Source organism: Anguilla rostrata, chromosome 5 (assembly GCF_018555375.3).
Source record: "Anguilla rostrata isolate EN2019 chromosome 5, ASM1855537v3, whole genome shotgun sequence".
Lineage (NCBI taxonomy): Eukaryota > Metazoa > Chordata > Actinopteri > Anguilliformes > Anguillidae > Anguilla > Anguilla rostrata.
This window is the reverse complement of record NC_057937.1, coordinates 49,163,011-49,185,872: the sequence shown is the minus strand read 5'-3', so window position 1 is coordinate 49,185,872 and position 22,862 is coordinate 49,163,011. Positions and strand designations below refer to the sequence as shown.

Here is a 22,862-nt window from a genome sequence, read left to right as displayed (position 1 = left end):
GGCACATGGCCACACGATCATCTCGTGCTGCTCCACGCTCATTTTTTTTGTCGCGCCGGACGACGTCTCCAGCATGGCTCCACCTGACCAGTGACCACGATTAGCTGACAAGTGTCTAAAATTAACTAATCTGTTTTAAGCTGTTCTAATCTCAAGCAAACACACAGCCCAGAACACCTTGGACGCACATTGTTAAAAGAAGATGCTTCGATACACCACACTGGCTTAGAAACTCCTGTGACATTCGAAAAATGAAAGATGGTTGCTCTACAATTTTGCTGCATGTAACACCAGTTCCAGTGCATCTACCAAAAAAAAAAAAAAGTTTTTTCCTGCAGTGCCAAACGACAATAGTGGCCGCATACAGAATATTTACTTTTACATTTTTAATGGCATTTATTGCTGAAGTGATATGACATTGGATTGTGATGTTGAGGTGTTGGGTAAAAGTATACAAAAAAACCTTGCTTTTGAGATATGCATATTCTTAGTTTAATACATTGTTTGCCCTTATGTACTTTCAATGCAATTTGTTGTCTACATGAAATTACACTGCAAAACCATAAGACATCATGACACACTGCCTTGAAGAAGGATAGCTGGAATTAGATCATTTGGACTCCAGTATTTCTACATTACGGTGATACAAGAGGTTGTCTGCTATTTTTTTAAAATATTTTTTGTGGAGCCAAAACTCTATCGTTAAACTCTATTAGTATTGATTGTTACCATGATGGTACAAAACATCTATTACCAAATGTTAATATACCGATGCAGAAATGGAAGAATGAGAAACATTTGTGTGCTCATAATTTATTAACTAATATTCTGTTTAACTATTTCAATCAATTTTAACTATGTTTTACTCCTTGAGCCTAAACTCCTGGGATCAGGGAACAAATTATGGACATTAAACTGTCCTGCTTCTGTTGCATAACTGGCTGTTGCAATTATATACAAGGGCATGTGACAAACGGGCATTTTTCCAGAAAATGGCTTCAGCTTATTACCACTGTCAAAGTATCTTTATTTGGCATAAGTACTCTAACATTGAAAAATATCTGTCATTCAAATATGTGTCTTGTTTACCATTTGGTGGCTATGTCTAAAAATGAATCTCTTTTCAATTAATTTATCAGTATCCAAAACTTATTTGAACTTATTTGAGCAAGTTTCAAGCTTACTGCATACTAGCTACATTTAGCACATTCTATATTTTCTCCCAAGATGGATTATCTGCAAACAGATTATAAATACATTTCTCAAGAACTGTTTGTGCATCACAGAAATGACAAGCCTAGTGAGGTACATTAGTAACAGACAGTAATGAGAACCAGTTTACAGATGCAATTTCAAAAAATGTTTTTTTTTTTTTTTTGTTTACATACTTTTACGAGTTCAACACATTCGCTTTTCATACCTGGGATGTTACTCACTCTAGTGGCCAAATAGTGCACTACAACAGTTGGGGTGGGGAGGGGGTGTGGTGTGTTTCTTGTGTCATCTTGTTTTGTGTTTGAGGTTTATTCTCATGGGTTTTTTTTTTTTTTTTGCATTCTACACTCCAACTGGTCTGTGTATATATTGTTAGGTTTATACTAACACATTCAATCACAAAAAGAAGTTTCTTAAATCAGTGTTTATGTCAATAACACAAACACCAGGGTACCTCTAAGTCTAATTGTGTTAGGTTCCACCTTTAAAAGTTGAGGGGGTTTCTCACACTGTTGTCGAGCTTATTTTTGCATGTAAATCAGTGGTCTTTGTGAAGTCTGTCTTTGTACATGCTCAAATTTTGCCAGTACTTAATTATCCGGCATCTGTAGTGAGTTCCAAAGGCTTTTAGTTAAAATGTTTATATTAAAAGCACTGAGTACACATGCAAAACAGACATGTGATATTTTCTTTAACCCTAGTCTTCCCAGAAAAAAAACATCCAGCGTTTATGGCATTTCAAAGGATTCCTTTGTCTTCTGTTGGAAGTGACGTGGGGTCCAAGCCACACTGCTTCATTTGAACAGCAATATCAAACAAGTAATCATAGCACTCACACCTGCAGGAAACACAAAATTGAAAACATGAAGTCTTCTCCTGTTGCTTTTTTAGAGAAAAGAGAAAGACGCAACTGCTTAAAGTGCACCTTCTGTGTCATTTCCAGTTAGCAAGTATAGTAAAACCAAAAAATCCTCTACTTTTACATCCTCTACTGCTATAGCAGCAATGTAATAACTGATAAAGTAAGCAGATCCTCACATGGCCTTGGCCTTTTCCCATGACTCCCCCCAGACATAGACCCCATGGCGACGAACCAGGACTGCACAGGAGTCTGGGTACTCCTCCATGGCCTGAGCCATGCGTTCCTTCAGGTCCTTCTCTTCAGGTGTGTTCTCAATGATCGGCACCACTAGGGTATCATCATACCTACACACACACACACACACACACAAACGCGCGCATGCGTGCGAGCACGGGCGCACACAATTAGCAAGCGCCAATTTTTCTGACATGTGAAGAGAGGACTTGTAGATTCCCTGAAAAATGCTTGCTAAGCGAGAAAGCAAATCTTTCTTTCACCTGTAGTTTGTGCCAGAGGTACCTTTGCGAATTCCCTTTATCATCTCCTGGTGGGTGATACAGAACTCCTTGCCAGGAAACATCAGGGTTGCCATGACCGCAGCCTTGGAATGTGTATGTATCACCGCCTGAGCCGCTGGGGAAAGGCGGGAAGACACAGGGTAAGAGCAATGTATATGATCAGGACCATAATGCAAAGACATATTATATACTGTTTACAACACAGGAAACATACCTCTCATAGTGTAGGCATTCATGAAAAGGGGGGTGCACTGGCTCTTTTTGAGCTTCTTCCAGGGTGGTGGGCAGCTGAGATCCCTCTCCTCTACGTCACACACAAACATGTCCTCTGGCTGTAGAGCAGAAAGTGTTTAGCATTCCCATTGTGCTTATGCTGCCCATGTGTGAAGACCCTTTTTGCATAGGAATTGTTTTATGGAACATACACATACAATCTTTGCATATATACACTGTATGCACAGAGCTTAGTTTTCAGCTGTTATTTTCAACATAAATCAACTGTAATAGTATCACTATGATTCACAATAAATTACATATTTGGTCTATTAAATGGTCTAGTCATACTCCAATATTCAATTAATAACCTACAATAATCTGCACAATAGCAGAAGAGAAAACCTGTGGTGCTTGGGTCCTTTAAAAAACATTCATTCCAGCAGATGAGGACACACACTCATAGTCCTTTCAGTAACCCTCCCATTGCTGACCTGTATCCTCTCCTTCTGGACGCCAGAGGGCGCAATATAAATATGGTCTCTATGATCGGGAAAAATAAATGGAAAAAGTGGTAAGAATTGGCTCCTACATTCAGTAACATCCAATATACTCGCAGAAATCTAACGAGCTTGGTTTCATTCTACACACGCCTACTGCCTGCTACTATTCATTAAATTGTGAATGCACAAGAGACAATGACAAAACTAAAGTGACGGCTTCATGTAGGATGTGAAAGGACATGCACGTTAGTATTGGTAGCTACCAAAAGCTTGACTTTTCATTACAAAATGGAGTACATACATAGTATTCCATACGTGATAATAATTAGTTATAAAGTCGTGTATAACAGAGCGAATCAACCACCAAGCTCCAGAACACTCACCCATGCCTCAGGCTTATTCCTCCACCTGTTCCCGTCACCCATCCCAGCTGATAGAAAAGTCTACAGAGCTCAGGGATCAACAACCTGGGATGCTCCTTGTCCTGAAAAAAAGTTTCAAATATGCGCAGGGTTAGAAGGACAACAAAACTCACAGAAACCTTTCCGCCTCCTCAAAGAACGATGCAACGCTTGTGGACCCGGAGGTCGTTTCGGAGAAAAGGCAAGTGCGAGCTAATATCTGCGTGATGCAACAATTTCTGTTTTCCGAGTTTTACAAACAAACAAACAAACAAGCAAATAAATTCGTTTCATCGTCGCATATTATTAAGTTTGAAATTTTGTCCTGGCCTTTGTGTCTCATGACTCTTTCAAGACGGCTCAATTCCAGCTTTCTTCCACTTTCAGTGAAGTTAAAATTATTTCTCTCGCTATGATAGCAAGAAGATACGCATGCTCTTAGCTGCAATAGCAGCATTGCATTAGCGAGAACTTACCAAAGGCTGAGGACATTCTGCACCTTTCCCATTAATGTCACCATTGCCACACGCTGACGACATCTCTACAGCCAGTAACTTTATTTTTATTTATTTATTTTAATAACGTATGTTGCCAATATAGTTGACCAGACAGCCTAACTGATTATAAACCAGGCTAGCTAGCTAACTGTTAGTTACGGAAATGGCGTAGCTAGTAAACACGCATGCATTGAACGGTCGCAGTTTGTGGTTCCAAGGTTAAATCTGACTGAACACAGAAATAGTTTTAGAATAGAATCGCAGTATAAGTAGCTAATAGTATTAGTTTAAGCAGTATAACACTGTATTTCAAATGGGAAAACTGCATAGGCATTCATATGTAACTGGCTTGCTAATCAGCGCTCTCGTTGGGAATGTACCTAGCCCCAATAAGGAATGTACTTCCGGTAACCAACAGAGCAGGGCATTTCACAATAAAAGTTTCACATTAAAAGAGTGCTAAATAGACAAAATAAAGACCAAATAAACTAACTTCGACCACATTTGTTAAATAGAGGTCGTAGTCAGCTGGGGAACTTACTGTTTCTTTCCTTACATTACAGGCATTTAGCCGACGCTCTTATCCAAAGCGACTTACAACTTTTACATATTTACATTTCTCCCATTTATACAGCTTTATATATACTGAAGCAATACAGGTTAAGTACCTTGCTCAAGGGTACAACGGCAGTGTCCTACCCAGGAATCGAACCTGTGACTTTTAGGCTCTGAGCTGATAATACAGCTAGCCATAAATGTTGAAATCCTGTCTTTCTACGTATGGTTATATTTTTAAAACAGTATAGGCTAGCAAGATAAATACAGACTTATCCTAAGCAGCATATCTTCCCCAAAGAACTTGAGCCAGCCATGTTTGTACTTAGTCCTGTGAAATCTCGAGCCTGTCAGATAAACTATCCAGATGAAATTGTTGCAATCAGGCATATGCTTGTAAAATATGTACTAGGTTTAATGGGATGCAACACTATATGATTTTTTAAATTTATTTATTTATTTATTTTTTTAAAGGCTTTACATTTTCCTTGAATTAAGGTCATAGGGGTTTACACAACAACCCCAGTGGCTTGTTTAAAACCTTCATTGTTTAAGCTGGCAGTCACATGCACATTTGGTATGGATTCTATGGACTTCTCATTTAAGTCTTTAGTCAGGAGTCAGTCAAAATCACTTCATGTGAAAGTATTTAATCTGAGGAAAGAATGTCTTTGTTAAGGTGCCAAGGCATAAAAAATGAACTGGGAAGCATGTCAAGAGAAAGGCAAACTGGAAATGATGGGGTATATAATTATAGAAATAATTTCTCATGTTCAGTGGCTTTATAGAGTGCATTGGTGATGGTGTGTTTTACTGTTACAGTCATTATTTGATATTTTGTTATTTTTCATATCATAAATATATATATTTAAAACAAAAATATGAACACAGTTTATTTGTTATGTAGATTAATATATAATATACCTCTTGTTACACAACATCTTAACTTTTCTCATTTTAACTTAGGGAAATTCCATGAAAAGGCCATACAGCAGTAAATCTAGGGGGATGAGAAATCACTGGAGGTGATGGACCATAAAGCAGTAAGTATGATTATGTTATCTAAAGGGAGTGGATAAAGTGAGCCAACAGATTTTGTATATACAGTACAGTAGACAGCAATATGCTCATGTTACCTTCTCTTTATTATATAAATATATGTAGCTGTAATTTCATGTCAGTGTAATGTCACTAAATAGAAGCACATACATTGAAGTATTATTTTTTCCATTTTCAATGGTGGCGCTGAAACATCATTTAAGTTTTCTCGAGAGCTGAAAAACCAACAATGCATGAGCCAAGTTTCAGTGAAAACAAGCTCACACAGTACACTTCCAGAACCAGGGTTCCTAAAGCACTGCTTATAATGTCACATTTATGTACACTAATCAAAACACATAAGCAAATGTATGATTAATGGTCCATAATTTACATTTGTATTCATGTGGAAAAGTAAAGGCCTAAAAGAATACATGACAACCAGTATCATAAAATCTCCAGTTTGATATATACCAAAGTTACATTGAATGTAAAGTTATTGAAATGTATTTTTGTTATACATAAACATACATACAATTACAGCACATATACTCAAGGGCATTAATTAGGCAACAAATGTATTTGACAGCCTGAATGAGCTTGAATGAGCACATATATGACCTGCATGCATAATTTAAGGTTGAGAATCCAATATCCTTTTACTATTTATAGTTTTTTCTGATGTAATTGTCATTTGGTTTACATCTTTGGCCTTTACTACAAAATATGTCATGGCTATTTTTCTAAATGATTGTATATGCTGCTGATGCCACAAAAGTTCTTTGAGGATAATCTGCAGCTCATTTAAAAATGAACAAAACTGCACACATTTTTACATCTATCAGGCCTTGTGTGCATGACAGATAACTTCCCTGTCAAATTACAAATTAAAATACAAATGAAGAAAAAACAAATGTAGTAAGAGCAGGTGGGACATCCATCAGTCAAACAGTTCATTCCTTTCATAATGTTTCTTTTTATGAATATATTTTCTTGATAGTTGTAAATTCCATGATGAAAAGTATTCCCTTAATTTATCCTGCCTTCAACCCCTCCAGCTTGCCTTCTTTTTTTGTCCCTCGTCAGTGTCTTTGCAAAATGCATCTGCTTTATTTTCCTCCATTTTTCTTCATTCAGCATTTTCTGGTGGGACTACTTCCATTAGTAACTGGAGGTGCATGGTAATCGGTCCTGTTAGGGTTAAAGGTCAAGTGATTAAATGGATGAAGCAATACAGAGTGTATTATTACATTACAGGCATTTAGCAGACGCTCTTATCCAGAGCGACTTACACAACTTTTAGTATTATAGTAAATACTATTATAGTAAATACTGATGAGATTCAAGTTATCGTGTTTTTACCGACTTGTTACATATTTTTGTTTATTTTCTGATGATAGGGGTGATTTGATAAAGACCGTCTCCGACATCTGCACTAGTATGTTTGGTTCTATGGTTGCCAAAGTGTAGAATGAACACACAAATGTAGGAAAATTCCATAGGAAAAATGTATAGGAGTCAACAGATTTTGGCTTGACTAGGGTGGGGGGGGGGGGGGTGTACTGTTACTGTAGAAGGTCTTGAGAAATATTTTTAAGAATAATTTTCACCCTGCCTAGCAACTCTGTTATTTTGTCTTTGCTCCCCTGCTTTAATATGCTTTGACTTTTAACTGAAGATACCACATTTATCTTTACCTACAGTATATCTTTCCTTTTACTGTTTGACAAAGCTTTGTATTTTATTTGTATTATGTCCATATAGTTGAAGTCATTTTCAAGCAAGATTCTTGCTTGAAAATATGCAGACTCCTAACTGACTGAACAGTCCCATGCCCTGGGCGACATAATCGTCAATGGCGTGTAACCCGGCCTCAGTCAGCACTGGCTCGATCCAGATTCAATCCAAGATTGTGGGGCTCATCCATGCACAATGTGGTGCCTTAACGGAATGAGCCACCCAGCAGCTCTAGCTTTGACTCTTAAAAATACACTTAAGATACATGTTCAGAATCTATCAAAATTTGTTTTGGGACTGAATATTTTATTTATTTCACTTGCGGAGGTTTTAAACAGACTGTACCGAATGATGTCAAACGGATAATCCTCACTAGGATGAAGTGAAGTGCCATACAAGAAAGCACTTGCACCGAATACTCACGCATGATCTTGCGTGTCCAGCCGAACTTGTAGTAAACAAGGGGGAAGTAGAAGAGGAACCCACAGCACATGAAGATGACGCAGTAAAGATATTCCAGCTCGGGCTTGTCAATGATGGGAGCCAGGACCAAGTAGAAAGACACCAAGACCACAATGCCCGGAATTACTACGGGTACCTATACGTGAGAGGACAAGAGCATACAATTCAGCAGTAGACCTCAGTGAATTGTCTTTGTCAATTCAGAAACTTTGGGATTAACCTTACCTTGACAGGTCTCATCATTTCTTTCTTAGTAAATCTCATGACAATGAGTGCCAAAGCTGTCAGTCCGTAGAAGAGCCACTGAGCAAAGCTGAAGTAGTTAATAAGGGCATTGATGTCTGCTGGCAGGATGTAAATGATCCCCAGAACCCCCTATATAAAAACACAAAGGTGAGACTGCACTTGAAACAAGCTTGATTAAAGACTCCTCCTGTGGAATCTTTCGATACCCACAAGCACATCAATAAGGGTTAACCTAAAATAAAGCTTGTGCTAAATAATCAGTAGAAGATGGAAGACTTGCATTAAAAATGAGGGCAGGTGATGGTGTGCAGCGTTTCAGACTAATATAGGACATGACCTTCACCATGTGACCCTCCCGACCTGCAACATAGGTCAGTCTGTGGAATGAGAAAAAAAAAAGACAAATAAAAGTAATTTTCCTACCAGGGACTTTCTTGGATGAATGATATAGCAAAAATGGTTGATATAGTATACACATAAAATAATTTAGAAATACAAAAATAATAATACATTGTTAAATTCTGTAGGATGTCATAACATGCACAAGATTATTTTATGTGTTTTTCATCCCAATTTCTAAGTTAGTCCTCAGTTTGGAATGCCCAATAATAATTGTAAGCCTGCTTCATCGCTGCAAAATTCTCTATCAATTCATGATGGTACATGCTGCAGTGCAAATTCTCCAAAGCCTTTGCAGTCAGCCTGCACTGTAGGCAGTGTGACAAAGCACAGCCTATGCAAATTAGACAGGCAGAGAGTAGGTGCTCAATGAACTAGAAACATCACCATTGGGTTGTGAGCTGGGGAATACATTGCATTACATTAGAATCTCTTATCTACAGCAACTCAAAATACTGGAGAACCATAAGTGCACACCCTTCAGGCTGAAACCCTCCCTCCTTGTGTGGATGCTAACGTTAAGTTTTAACGAAATCTTGGAAATGTACACACTGTGAACAACCACTCACCTGCCGGCAGTGAAGCAGCTTCCATTGGCAGCACCAAAAGTGGAAAAAACCACAAACAAAGGGACGATCCAAGACACAGGGTGCAGTACTCTATCACCAAAAGTCTGAAGAATACAAAATGAGGTCCCTAGAATGAATGAGGTATCACATTTAAAATATACAAACCAATGACCCCGGCTTTACAGCAGAGCAAGACCGTGACAGGGCATGACACTACTACATAATATCCTATTTTTAACTGGCCATGCTGGTGCATATTACAGACAGGCCTCTAAACTCTATAGCATAGTATATGAAACCATTGCATAAAAAAGTTTATGCACAGGATATTTGAATATTGAATGGGTTCCTACAGTCCATGCCAGGACTTAAACATAGTAAACCTTACCACAGCCACAGCTGGGGACTGCAGCAGTTCAGTGGGGGTCATCACTGTGAAGTAAGCAATGTTGACGAGGATATAGCAGACAGTCACCAGGGGAATCCCAATGATGATGGCTAAGGGTAGGTTTCTGACATGAAGACAACGAGAACAGTCTAATTCAACAGCACAGATCCTGGACGGTTTATTCTCTTGTAAAAGTACAATATTAGACATCATAATCCTACTGGCAACGTAGCACTTACCTGTATGGGTTTTTAAGCTCCTCTGTGATAAAGTTCAGTTGATTCCTGAAAGACAGTTTCATGATTTTAACTATGTTCCACACACCACAGCTGGTTTGTCATTGAGACTTTTGGGTTTATATTTTCACACAAAAACACTGACCTTGTCTTTTTAACTTTTGTAATAAACTGTAAGCACATTCATTTATAGATCACAACTGTGTTTGATGATTTTGTAAGTTTCAAGTGGGAAATCATTAGCAATTTACTTACCATCCATCATATGCCCAGAGCCCATTGTAAAATGCCAGCCCAATGTCCCCAAAAGAAGTAGATGCTCCCGCAAATGTATTTTTAAGGTTTTCTGTGTTTCCTGTAGGCAAATATTACAACAATATAGCAAAATATAGCAAATATTACACACCTCTACAGCAGATTGACTCTGTACTAGTGAAGCATACTAGACAGATTTTTTTATAACTTTTTTGTTTAGTAAACCAGTCATATTTATTGCAGTGATGAACTGTAATAGTGATGTTGTAATGTAGAGTCTCATGAACTTGATTAAACTGAGGAAGAAATTTTACTGTATATTTCTTGTAACCCCTTTTCATTTGTTTTACTTGCTTCTTAAACATTAATTGTACAAGATTCCTCTCAATTAAATATTCATCTTTTACTTGTGCCTTATTGTAGCATCCTTTTGTCATCTAATTGTGAAAAATGTCACTAATAACACACTGAAAAGGGTCCAATTTAAGGATATAAATGCAGTTGGCAATTGCATGTGCAAGTGCAAATTTGAAAAGGCATTACTGAATCATTTGTGTTTTTTTAATCTACAAACTTTTAATTAAAAAGCAAATAAATGGAAGAGTGAGGATCTTGCGTCAAAATGTTATGCATGTTGATTTTTATGAAGTCAGTATGCCAATACCCCTTAGAGAAATTGTAGATTTCACTTCAGGTTTTACAGCTGTAAAAAAAAATTCCTATAGCATAGCATATGAGTCTTCCATTAACCTGAACAGTTATACAACCTACAAATGATAACACTGGATAAATTAACTGCATTGCAAGGAGCTAAATCTGGAAATATTATCTCTTAGGCAATAAGGTTGAAAGACATTTTAGCTAACTACATTTGAAGTAATGATACGTAAATAGGCATTTACATATTCCATATAAAGATATGGGTATGATTCCAAATGTACTAATCCATTCATTCATATTTCTGCATTTCTTTTCAAAATAATTATTTCTGTACTCTTCTAGATCTGTTTTGTTTCATGTTGTCGTTCTGTGATATTGCCAGCCAACTTCTGTTTGGATGTATAATGAATTCCAAAAAACTCTGTGAACACGTTTGCACTTGCATTTGCATCTCGCGTCTTACTTTGATGCAATGGAAATAAGCCCTTACTCTTCGGTCCTAGTGCCCAAAAAAACTAATTAGGAGAGTACCTTTAGCCAGCATCACAGCCCCAGCCACCACAATGACGAGGATGATAAAGAGCTTGGCTGCAGTGAAGAAGTTTTGCACATAGCTGGCCAATTTGACGCTCAGACAGTTCACCAGCACAATCAGTACTAGAAAAGATAGAACACAAGATCAGAAGTGTCCTCGTTTCAGAGGCTGAAAGCTGTCTACTGTAGACAAATATTCAACCGGCAGAGAGCAAACCATTTTATACAGGTGTGGCAGGTTCAAACCCAATGTTTTTTAATGATAAACATGCCCCATTTCCACAAATAGCTTCCAACAAATGTTTTGTATTTTTTTTTACAGTTAAAGACCAAACCGTAAACATGACACAGCCTTTAAAGGTATAAAACTCTTCTTTGCTGACTTACTGAATGAAACAAAAGGGTTTACCTACGGTGGGAGTGAATGCTGAAGATGAAGCCAGGTGTGCTATGAGACTTTGGGAGAGGGCCTTTATATCTCTCATGGCTCATTCCATTTTAAGAATTTTTTTAATGTAATGCACTTTATATATTTTCATTCAAGTGTATTTCCTGTCTGCGTGTTTTGTATATCCAGCAATGCCAAAAATTGACATATTGCAATCACAGTGTATTTTTTATTTATGGTCATCCACCAGTAATGACCATAAGAACAGGCTGGAGCCTATGGTTGCCAGTCTGAGTATCCAGAATGCTAACTGCAGACTGCAGCTGCTGAACACAACAGGCATTGTACTAACAGAGCTAGGATGAGTTTATGTCAGCCAGGGCTCTTCAGGTTGCCACTAAATGAGTTGTTCCTAACAATGTGCCAGATGTCCACACGCTAACAGCAGTAATCAGTGAGACATATCCCTCTCCTCCAATAGGCAATAGCTCTCATAAAGTGTTCATCCTGTAGAGAGTAAATAGTCACTGATTCACAGCTGAGAGTATTGGAGCAGAGTGACCGTGGTGATGCCAGGCACAATAAACAGCACTAACATAAAACAATGTTTTTTAATTTTTTTTTTTTTTTTAAAGCAAGACCTTGCTAGACAACTCATTCTGAAGAGACATTTGGTTCCAGTGATGCAAACCATGGTCTGGCATGGACAGTGCATACTGTTCACTGCACTGGCGAGAGAGGAAAGGTTTCAGCCAGTTGGACTGGCCTCCTCTCATTGCGCAGTAGTGACTCTTCTGGTTGACCGAGTGCCTGCAACCTGCCTGCGCCAGCAACAGTGTACTCCTTCAACACTGCACAGAGCAGAGGAGTGTTAGCTGGCAGCGCACAATTTGGAGGAGAGAGTGCCCTTGTCTGTGCTCTCCCAAATTGACAGAGTATGCAAGAGATAAGACAAGCCTATAATTTGACATTAAAAATTAAGAGCCAAAATGAAAATAAAAATATGGATAAATCTTAGTCGTGAAACATGAAAGCCCTAACTACAATACAGATTCTTTAGCCGTTAAGCACTCACTTACTGATAGCAACTGCAGCCAAACACTTGATAATAAGCCCTGGAGGGGTGCATCCTGGGTAAAAAGGTGCGGCGGCATATTCGGCAAAACTGAGGGCGATGATGGCGAAGGAGGAAGGCTTTAAAACCATGATGGTGGTCCAAGAATACAGATAGGCCATTAGGGGGCCGTAAGCCGTCATCAGGTATGGGTATTCCCCTCCAGACTTGGTAATCATGGTGCCAAGTTCTGCATAGCACAGAGCTCCTAAAAACAACATAGAACACACAGACACTCAGGATGTAATTAGGTTTTGTTGGTAAGATGCGGTTTCAGGTGTTTTACCGCCAAAACCACTTTGTGGCTAAAAACATTACATAAGCTGTGAAATTACATGTACAAACGAGCAGATTTTTGCTGTTGTCAGATTTTATTCAATGCTGAATTACTGTAGCTATTACAAAGGAACACTACATTTACAGCTTGACAGCTGTTTGTATAAACCTATCGCTGCAGGAAGATCAAATTTTTTTCCTTCCTACATGGTGTGAGATAGTTCATATACATTTAACTACATACACCTGTGCCAATGTGTATGATAGCTACACATTAAGGATATCCTGCCAAATTCCGTGGCTTGAGTAGATAAACTGATATACTTAAACAAATAAATGCAATTTAGAGATAGAAATTATATAGCAAATATAGTGTGTGCTCTTATATGTGCGGTTACCTAGTGTTGACAGGACTCCGCAAGCTGCCCAAACACACAGACAGGGCCCCACAGCCCCTGTGCTGGCAAGCACAGACTTTGGAGAGATGAAGATCCCAGAGCCAATCATGGTCCCCACAATCAGACAGATCCCACTGATCAGGCCCACCTGTTGAATGCAGGGGAATGTGACCTCAGTTTCTGATACCCCTCCCCAATAACTCAGCTACAACAGACAATATGGCCAAGAATCGTTTACATGTCTAATGATTTTGACTCTGCTGGTTCTGATTAATTCCATGCACCTATGTGAATTTTCAGGTAGGTGAGCACAGAGAAGCACAAAACAGCACTTGCACATTCCTCGCGTATATTAGTGAGATTATGTCTATGCATATTAACTCAGATCCTAATTCAGAACTGTAATACCTGCCTGACAACAGTAATTAGCATGCCATTTGAACACACAGATAAAGACCTGTTTACACTTTAACACTGACAAGTAAATACATGTAAAAAAGATCTCATCCTCAACCTAAAAACACCTTCACTGATTGTACCTCTCTTAATTTTGATTTTCTGTCATTTAGAGTATTAATTATGCATTCTGTAGACCAGACAGTGCTGCTCCAGCAATTGATGGAATTCTGTTTAAGTCCCTGTTCATTACGTACCAGTCCCTGTTAGATTTTCATTGAAGCTACGGGGGTAGCACAGCCAAGAGCACAATGCTAATAGGGAATGGGAAAGGTCTGGACAGACACAGTATCAAGTGTGTTGGACTACTGTGGTGTGACAGTGGATGATGGGGCAGCATGGAGATGCCATGTGAATGGAAACAGACTGGAGGTCAACACTGTTCTGGTAATGACCGTGAGAAAAGAACAGATCCTACTCTCTCTCACTCTCTCTCTCTCACACACACACACATACTCACACACACACACACAAAGACAAGATAGGCTGCACTCTCTTACAACACTGACAGAAGTGGGAGGGGGGGTTGAGATGGGAGGGCTTCAGTCAGCCAGGACGACAGTATCTGTTTGTACACCAGCAACCCCCACCAGTTGATCAGGAACTCACAAGTCTGCTTATTGCGCTGCACACAAAATGTCTTCCCCCGACTTATGTCTTTAACAAACCTGAGTTATGAACTGTGAGCTGATAAGAAGCATTAGCTGACATGTGCTTCTGAAGAGAGTGCATGCTTATCTGCACTCTCCCAAATCAATAGCAGAGGTTGTGACAATGAGTGCTGATAAACACTGGACTGATCAATACTGAACAAGACCAGGTCAAAACCTAGTATATGGCTGGACCGGCCGACCAATGGTGTGACTTCATAACTCAGCCGACCAACGGTGTAACGTCCTCACTCACTCAGTCACTCAGTCACAGACATTCGTGTTTGTAGGGCTGGCCCCGCTGTTGCGGTCCAGCCAAAAATATTGAGAGTTCAAAACCGGCAAAAAAGCATCAAAAATATTGTAATGTCAGACCAGAGGCAGAGGTTTAATTTCAACTTTGGGTGAGACACACTGGTGGATCACCTAGTCTTGCACAGTCAGTCAAGTCTCACAAGACTACTAGCTAATATGCATACACAGTAAAATGTTCAGTGTTAATTCAACTCTAACAGTGTAGATATGAGAGGAATAGGGACCATATGTACTCAGTAAGAGTTGATTTAACACTGAACATTTCACTGTGTGTGTATCAAATCATGGAACATTCCACTAAACTGAACCAGTACATTAGTAGCCTACACTTAAATACTCTTTAAAAAATCCACACACACTCACACACACATACACACGCACGCACGCACGCACACACACACGGTTAACAAAACTCACATCTTTCTTGAGAGCTGTGGCTTTTACTTCCTCATCTGCATGCTGGGAATGGGAGTGGATGCTGGGGACCACATGGCCATTGAGTGACTCCTTCCTCTTCCTGATGCTGCCGTTCTCCATTATGCAAGGCTGCCATGAACAAGGCGAGACGTTTTAACGCAAACAGGTTTGAATCAGGGCAGTACTCTGCCCTGTACAGCCTTCCCAGTCTGGCTGTAGTTAATTCACCTCAATGCATTCAAATCAGGTTAACATTCTAAATCTACTTATGATACTTACATAACACGTACCGTGTTCAAAACAATATGGAGTTGAAAGATTGCATGAAGTTTGAAGGTTTTCTGTCTTTTAAAGACCAAATCCAATAAAGTATAGGCTACATACAATATATCACTGCATTTCAATATCTGATCATTTATCTCCTTTTTTCTTTTCTCTTCTCCTTTATATTTTTCTTGGGCCAGGTGTTGTAAACGAGCACCTGGTGCATATGGTGCTGCTCACTACATATTGCATGTTGTATTAATGCTACTGTGATGTCCACATTAAATAAACAAACAAATAAAGAAACATTACTGTTCTGTACTGAGTCTGTTTAATATTTTTTGAAACCCTCCTTGAAATTAAACCTGGTACTATGCAAGTGTGTAAGCTTATCTAGTTCAAATGAGATAATCCCTCCCAAATATACATCACTCTCAAGCAAGTAACCTCAATTTTATCTCACTTTTAGCTTGCTTTAAAAACCATACATGGTTTTCACAGCAAATTAATCATTAGCTTCTAGTGCACTGAAACTTGTTCAGGAATGCTTCTTCCTCACTCACAGGTCTGTGCTTGTTGCTTAATGCAGCTCTCACCCAGCTGACGTAGAATGGCCTTGCTGACTGCCTCGACACTCAGCTGGAACCTGGAGGCACAATTTCATTTCACAAACAGTATCAGTCCACTTTCAGGTACAAATATTTTCTTCAGCATATGTACAAGACCAAGAGAGCTGCCCAGTGAAAACAATAAAAATTAGCATAATCCTGTTTGTCATCATCTTACTTGCGGTTGAACTGTAATCAACAGGAATGTTCTAGATTTTTGCTGATGCTCAATAATCATAGCAAAGGGATGTATCGTGTACGTAGATGAAAATGATTTACCCTAATATGTGTATATATTTTGTAAATAGGCAAAAACCTAAAATTGTTAGGTTGTGCCCAGTGTCCCCTACGTTTGATTCACTTTACATCACTTTCCTTTTAAAGCAGCCTACAGGCTCACAACTGAGCAGACTTAATATTGTTAAATGCGTGCCTACATAGTTTGAATTACACTGAGGCTTAGGAGGGATTGGCCTTCTTACTGGTCGGGGAATCCCTCGGCCTATGAAAATCCAAGTTGGTTCTGCTTCGGTGGGTCACTGTGTCGTATGTAATTGACAGTGGGGGTAATTTTCAGCCTCTGACCCGGAGGCAAGATGCACTGAATACTGCACTGAATACATGGCACCCAGCTTCCAAGACAGAAACTTGTATTAAAAAATGTCTAAGTGAAATGCTACAACTTGCCCTATAGATATGAAAAGTTATAACAGCTCCGGGGCACACTGTAAGAACGTCCAAAATACAGGAAAATGAGCTGGAAATTGACTTTGTTTTAATACAATGAAAGGCTGGTGAATACAGCATGTCATATTCTATTCACATTTTTCTTCTTTGATTCTTTGATGTCATGCAGAAGTGGCCTATATTTGGTCTAAACGCATTTGACGCCTATCGTTGATTAGTATGTGATTAATATCTCTGAAGACATGGATAAGAGCAAGTGCTCCCTGTAGCCTATATAGGACAGAATAAGTGCATTGTACAGATGGAATATGTAACATTACATGAAAAGTTATTGTAGCAGTGTTTACTATAGGTGGGGGCATATTCTAACACAGCGTTACAGCTTGCCTCGCGCTACACAAGTTGTACTCCTTCATATCTTCTCACCCAAAAAAGTTAAAAATTTGGGTGCAATACGCTTTCAAATTCAGGTCATACATTTCAATTTAAGTTACTTTCTGTAACACACATTAGGGTCCTCTAAAAAAGCAAATGAGCAAAGATTCACTCGAACTGCAAACAACTGTGAGCACCACAGAAGTCCAGAAGAACTATAAAGGAAAAGGGGGTGACACAATTCCATTCAACTCTATTAAATGTGGCACTTCTGCAATAGGCACCACACCTAAATCCCCCTAGTGGCTTCACAACTTCTTCTCGTGATGCCTAACCCTATTGTAGCTTCACTTCCGTCTCCAAACCATTTCACTATGTAAGATAGCTCACAAACAGCCTACTACAGCTAACTAGCTACTGTAGCAGGCTATGCTAGCAAGTGCGTGCGTGAGTGTGTGTGTGTGTGCGTGTGTGCGTGTGCGTGTGTACGTGCGTGCGTGCGTGTGTGCGTGTGTGTGTGTGTGCGTGAGTGTGTGTGGTTATAAAGTTATAAAGGTCACAGTTTAGCTAGCTAGCAGCAATTGTCATGTTATTATCTTGTGCATAATAAAATGGTTTCAAATGCATTTCAAATGTTCCTGATGTGCGGCAACAAAACCTGGATTGTATTAGGTTGGGACTGGGAATGACACAGTAGCATTAACATAGAATTAGCATTAGCATTCATTTATGATATTTTTTAATTAAAGGATTGTTGGGAAATAATATGCTATATTCAATATAAGTAAAATTGTCATACTGTTAATAATGATAACAGTTTCGTATAATAAAAAAAATACCAATAGGATATAGGCCTATCTAAATATCGCTGGACCCAAGCACACTATTAAAATAGTTTCACTATTAAATCTAACTTCCATATGGAGAATACTTCTGTGTGGCCTTTCTTATCAGACTACAATTACAATACCCTAGTACTCTCAACACCAAGCCACATATGGTGCAGCTGATCAAAGTTGTATAGGCTATAGGTTTTGATCGCCAAGCCCTCTTCCTGGCTTCGAGTCATCAACCGGACTCCATTTAACAACAATACTTGGTTTCAATAGAATTCAACTCACCCAAAGAGGGCGTCACCCGGGCAGGCAGCCCTTTCCCGTCAAGGGACGGAGGACAACACTGACACTAACACAGACTTTTCACATAAGGTCTGCTTACGTTTTTCTATTTTCTATTGTCAGAAAGTCCTCTATCCATCGGCAGAAGCAGGTCACTCTTCCGGGGTATTGCCCTCCTGGGTGGCTCGCCAAAATTGTCTCCTCTGTAGATTCGGTCGGGTCTAGCGAATTCCATATATGTTGAATTAAAACACACTGAAAGCAAGGATACATTCAAATCACAAGCACTTTAATACAGAGTCTGTAAGAGCACAAAGACAGCATGTGCAGACCGACAGGGGTTCCCCAGCATACTGCAATGATCTCAACATAACAAAGAAATTGCACACTTTGAATAGGGAATCTTATCTTTCAGGTTCTGTACTTGGTTGCATGCCACACGTACACTTCTCCTGCAGAAAAACATTTCCCAGAAATTACCTCTCTTCCATAATTAACACAAAGATGCTTTCTTTTCTTGCAACCTTTCGGTTTGCTAGCAAAACTAACATAAGACACTGGGCCCAGTTAGTCCATAGCATGAGAGAGAGAACTTGGGAAAGGAGGGCACATCTCCTGTTCATGGAACCATCCTGAATCGTAACAGAATTGCATAGAGTATCTCAAAGCACATCATTATCTCATGCTTGAGATTTAAGCATTTTAATAAAGAGCATGTTTTCTTCTCACGCGAAGGTTAAGAATATGGGATTTAGTCATTAAATATGAAAACTGTTAAAAGAAAACATTTCTAATCACTTATATGTTAGAGTATATAATGTAAAACAATGATTAAACAGCATATTCTTCCACAGTAACACAGTGCACTTGACCAAAACACATTCCACATGCTTCAGATAAATGTTCTGCAAAAACATGGTCATCTGAATTTGCTACCTAAGCAGCACAATGTGATGATTCAATTCTAAGCAAATTGTGGTCAGGATCAAAATAACCGCACTCATGTCTTATCCTGTTGAATGTGCATTGCATCAGAGTTTATACTGTAGGCCATTGTGCACAGAATATGCATGTTTCTGTGACATCATGAAGCATCGTATGTCCACTCATGCTAGCATCACTACTTGCCTCCAGTTAACTGCCAAGGAAAAATGATTTTTAAAAATACACACCTGATTCAGTAACTTTGTACCAGTTCTTGCGCTGGCGCAATCAAGTTCCTTATAGAAACGTCTGGAGAGACTTACTGCTTTAAAGAGTCATTTATTTCAGTTTCTCTGCCTCTAATCAATGCACTACTCCATTACTGAGCGGGGGACCAGTCAGTTGCCCTGAGACATCCTGTTGCTATCGAAGCTGGGGTACAGCGAGGGAGCTCACCTCAACTGTGCGTCTCACACAATACCCCATTGACTGTGACACCTGACACCCTACTAAGAAAGAATGAAGTGGATTGACAGAAGGGATGGGACAAAACAGCAAGAAAGGATGGCCACAGATGCATTCAGGATCGACACTAGACAGGGATGGTCATTCACTGAAGTCATCAGGGTACCCAAGGCTACTGCACAGAAGACACAGCAAGAGCAATCTTGGTGCTGCAACTATACTAGTGACACTAATGCACCAGTTAGCAACGCTACTAACACGCCATGCTATGCTGGGAATGCCAAGAGCGCATTAGGGCACATTGAGGAAAAAATGTTGAAAATGCACCAGGCCAGTCTTCCTCAACCTTTTTCATATCAGCAACCGGCTTTCTGCCACCTTAATCCTGTGAGTATGCTCAAGCTAATTACTGAAACTAAATAAGACTAATTAAACTATTTCTATGTATGGTTCTGTGACTGCTTTTGTGTCTCCCATTTTGTCTCTGTTTCCCTGGTTATGTACTCACTACTCTCATCTTAGTTCTGTGTCTTTCAATCCCGTGAATCCATCTCTCCCATCATCTCTCTCTCTCTCCACCTGTCTCCCTCTCCACCTACATCTCTAACTTGTATGTTTCTCTGTGTTTGAATCTAGATTTCTGACTTCAGTATGTTGCACATCAAACAAAATACAGTTTGTTGAGAACAATATCATTTTTGGTATTTGTATAGGTTTAGATTGTTTTTTATTTTCTTATGTTTCTCTTCCACGGGCATGTTATGTATGTAGTCTGTATGTATTTGGAACTATAAGGTTGGTTCATGGATAGCATGGATAGCTGAAGTTTCATTAGTGGTTTTTTCATCTTTACTTGCTTGCCTAGGCATATTGTTAGCCAGACCAGGCACTATTGTTCATGTTAATAAACTGAATTCACTTATGTTACTCCTATATTGTAAGGCTCCAGAAATCTATGGAGTCAACTGTGACTGATTTCACATTTGAGTAACTGATCCCAGGAGTTGACTCAACAACGGAGACCAACTTGAAATAAGCACAAGCATACATACATTTAAAAATATCTGATTATTTTACTGTATATTATGCAAAACATAATTTCCATGTCAGATGGAATGACCTGCTGCAATGACACCTTGCCCAATAGGTATTACCGCTGCCCTGCCCTGCTATGACTAAGCATGACTCCACACTCCACATGCTATCATATGCTTAAAGAAATTATAATCTTGCAGCATGAGTATCTTTTTACTGCCAGAAATAGTAAGCAGAGAGAGGCCCTTACTGACCACAGGTTAAGTGACCACAGACTGGCCATTGAAAAAGCACGACACAAACAACCTGGAGCTCAAAGAAAATTGGTCATATAACCACTGTGATATAGGTTGAGATAGAGAAACACTTCCTCCTACACTGTAGTAAACACACAGACAAAGTGTCAGGCACCTCAATTAGAACACTGACTGATTTTTCTATAATCAGACAACAAAGTAAAGGGTAAAATATCTTTCAGATATTTGTCAGTTGGTTTACTTAACTGGGTTTTCTTTCTCCAATGATTGGGATTGTAATATCCTGCTTTTCTGTAATATCTCTGAGTTTTTCAGTTGCATCACGGAGTGTTTATGTCCATGCTTGACTTCACACTAATCCACAAAACTGTTTTTGCTTGCACTGCTGTACTGACTTCCGACTGTTAAACTCTGAGTGCCTGTTGGGACACCTGCAGGATAACGGCTGACAATAAGGTTTATATCACAACTTTATTATGCCAGTATGTTGTAACAATTAACAAGATACAGTAAATACCCCATAGTCTCTTCAGAGAATCACATTAAATAATGTTGGATCATGTAGGTCTGTGGTTGTTTTGTTTGTGACCAAAACTGCTGTAATGGCTTAATATCAATAATGTGATACATGTACATTTATGAAGTGTGTATTTATAAGAGTTTTTAAGCAACATATGGTTTGTACGAATATACATATATAATGCAAAAATGACTACAACATGGAAATTTAAATTTAAATGGATAAAATGTGTATTGTAGCAAAACAAGGTACACATACAAATAGTCATGTTGTTACAATGTTGCCAAAGTGTTACGATATAATATTTGCCAATGATCCAACCACTTTATAATTATCAGTCAAATTACAGTGTTGCCTTTTGCTGGTCCAGGTTAGTTAGCGGATTTATCACATCGTAACCGGATTTGTTTTTAACATACATTTGATTACAGATGCAAAGGTAACATACGAGCTCCATATTGCCTTTTGTTTTAAAATAAGTTACGAATGTCAACTGTTGTAATGATATGGGGAGAAACGCCGGGGAAGCGTCCGCAATTTAAAAGAAAAATGTTTACTCACCAAAGGTTTAGGTCAATTTAGCGTTGACGGGTAGCCAGTTGACTTCACATTTGATGAGTTCGCTAAGTCCACGCAAGCCCTTTCATGTTCACTGCTGTGTTCTGGGAGGAACCTCGGTAAAACGAGGTCCGTTGAGGTAATGATTAACTCGCCCCTCATAAAGACGTTATGGAATATTGAACAACATCGTTACGATTGACAATGAACGTTTCAATACATCATTTCTTCTACGAAAATTTTTTTCTACGGAGCTATGTTCTAAGATACGTCGACTGTTTATCGATTGTTCAAAATGGTTTTAGTCACGTGGGTTGCATATATCTTTTCAGTGCATATGATAATGGAACAGGTGCGTTGAACTCGACTTGATCCAAGGAATCCAACAGTACCTCATTTTTTTAAAATCAGGCATACGGCTCAAAACTTACATGCATAAATGTACCTCCAAATTTGACCCGTTGGTGGTGCTAGAGCGCTCGAGGTGGAGACATGAATCTTGGTGAAAAGAATCATGGGACTGTCCCCAATCAGTGTGCCAAATTTCAAAACTTTTTACCATACGGTTCTAAGGGCTGCAATAGACAACCTAGCCAAAAGAAAAAGATGAAGAAAAGGTACCTTCCCTCTGTTTTTGAATAAAGTGATCTCATTATTGGAGATGACTGTCATTTTTTTAAATCCTGGCACAAATAACAAGAGAATTAGAACTTTGCCTCAGGATAAAGCAATCCCAACAGGTGTCATAA

The 22,862-nt window shown here is 39.0% G+C and overlaps 2 protein-coding genes and 1 long non-coding RNA gene across 3 annotated transcripts; 1 reads left to right on the top strand and 2 right to left on the bottom strand.

The window, feature by feature from the left end:
- Positions 1-468: 468 nt before the first annotated feature.
- apip (APAF1 interacting protein) lies at positions 469-4,607 on the bottom strand. Its single transcript, XM_064336828.1, has 7 exons — positions 4,189-4,607; positions 3,695-3,795; positions 3,303-3,351; positions 2,810-2,927; positions 2,575-2,710; positions 2,254-2,421; positions 469-2,053 (listed from the first exon to the last, which is right to left on the bottom strand). Exons 1-7 carry the CDS (start codon positions 4,249-4,251, stop codon positions 1,954-1,956), a joined length of 735 nt encoding a protein of 244 aa, XP_064192898.1. The 5' UTR covers positions 4,252-4,607; the 3' UTR covers positions 469-1,953.
- Positions 3,779-6,716, top strand: LOC135255530 (uncharacterized). The gene is made up of 2 exons (XR_010330181.1): positions 3,779-3,914; positions 5,731-6,716. It is a non-coding gene; the product is annotated as an uncharacterized LOC135255530 (long non-coding RNA).
- slc7a9 (solute carrier family 7 member 9) lies at positions 5,887-22,492 on the bottom strand. The gene is made up of 15 exons (XM_064336814.1): positions 22,117-22,492; positions 18,455-18,575; positions 16,130-16,212; positions 15,303-15,431; positions 13,465-13,612; positions 12,756-12,998; positions 11,286-11,411; positions 10,095-10,194; positions 9,843-9,887; positions 9,604-9,727; positions 9,216-9,319; positions 8,528-8,624; positions 8,227-8,376; positions 7,963-8,137; positions 5,887-6,993 (listed from the first exon to the last, which is right to left on the bottom strand). The coding sequence occupies exons 4-15, from the start codon at positions 15,420-15,422 to the stop codon at positions 6,932-6,934; spliced, it is 1,494 nt and encodes a 497-aa protein (XP_064192884.1). The 5' UTR covers positions 15,423-15,431; positions 16,130-16,212; positions 18,455-18,575; positions 22,117-22,492; the 3' UTR covers positions 5,887-6,931.
- Positions 22,493-22,862: the final 370 nt, after the last annotated feature.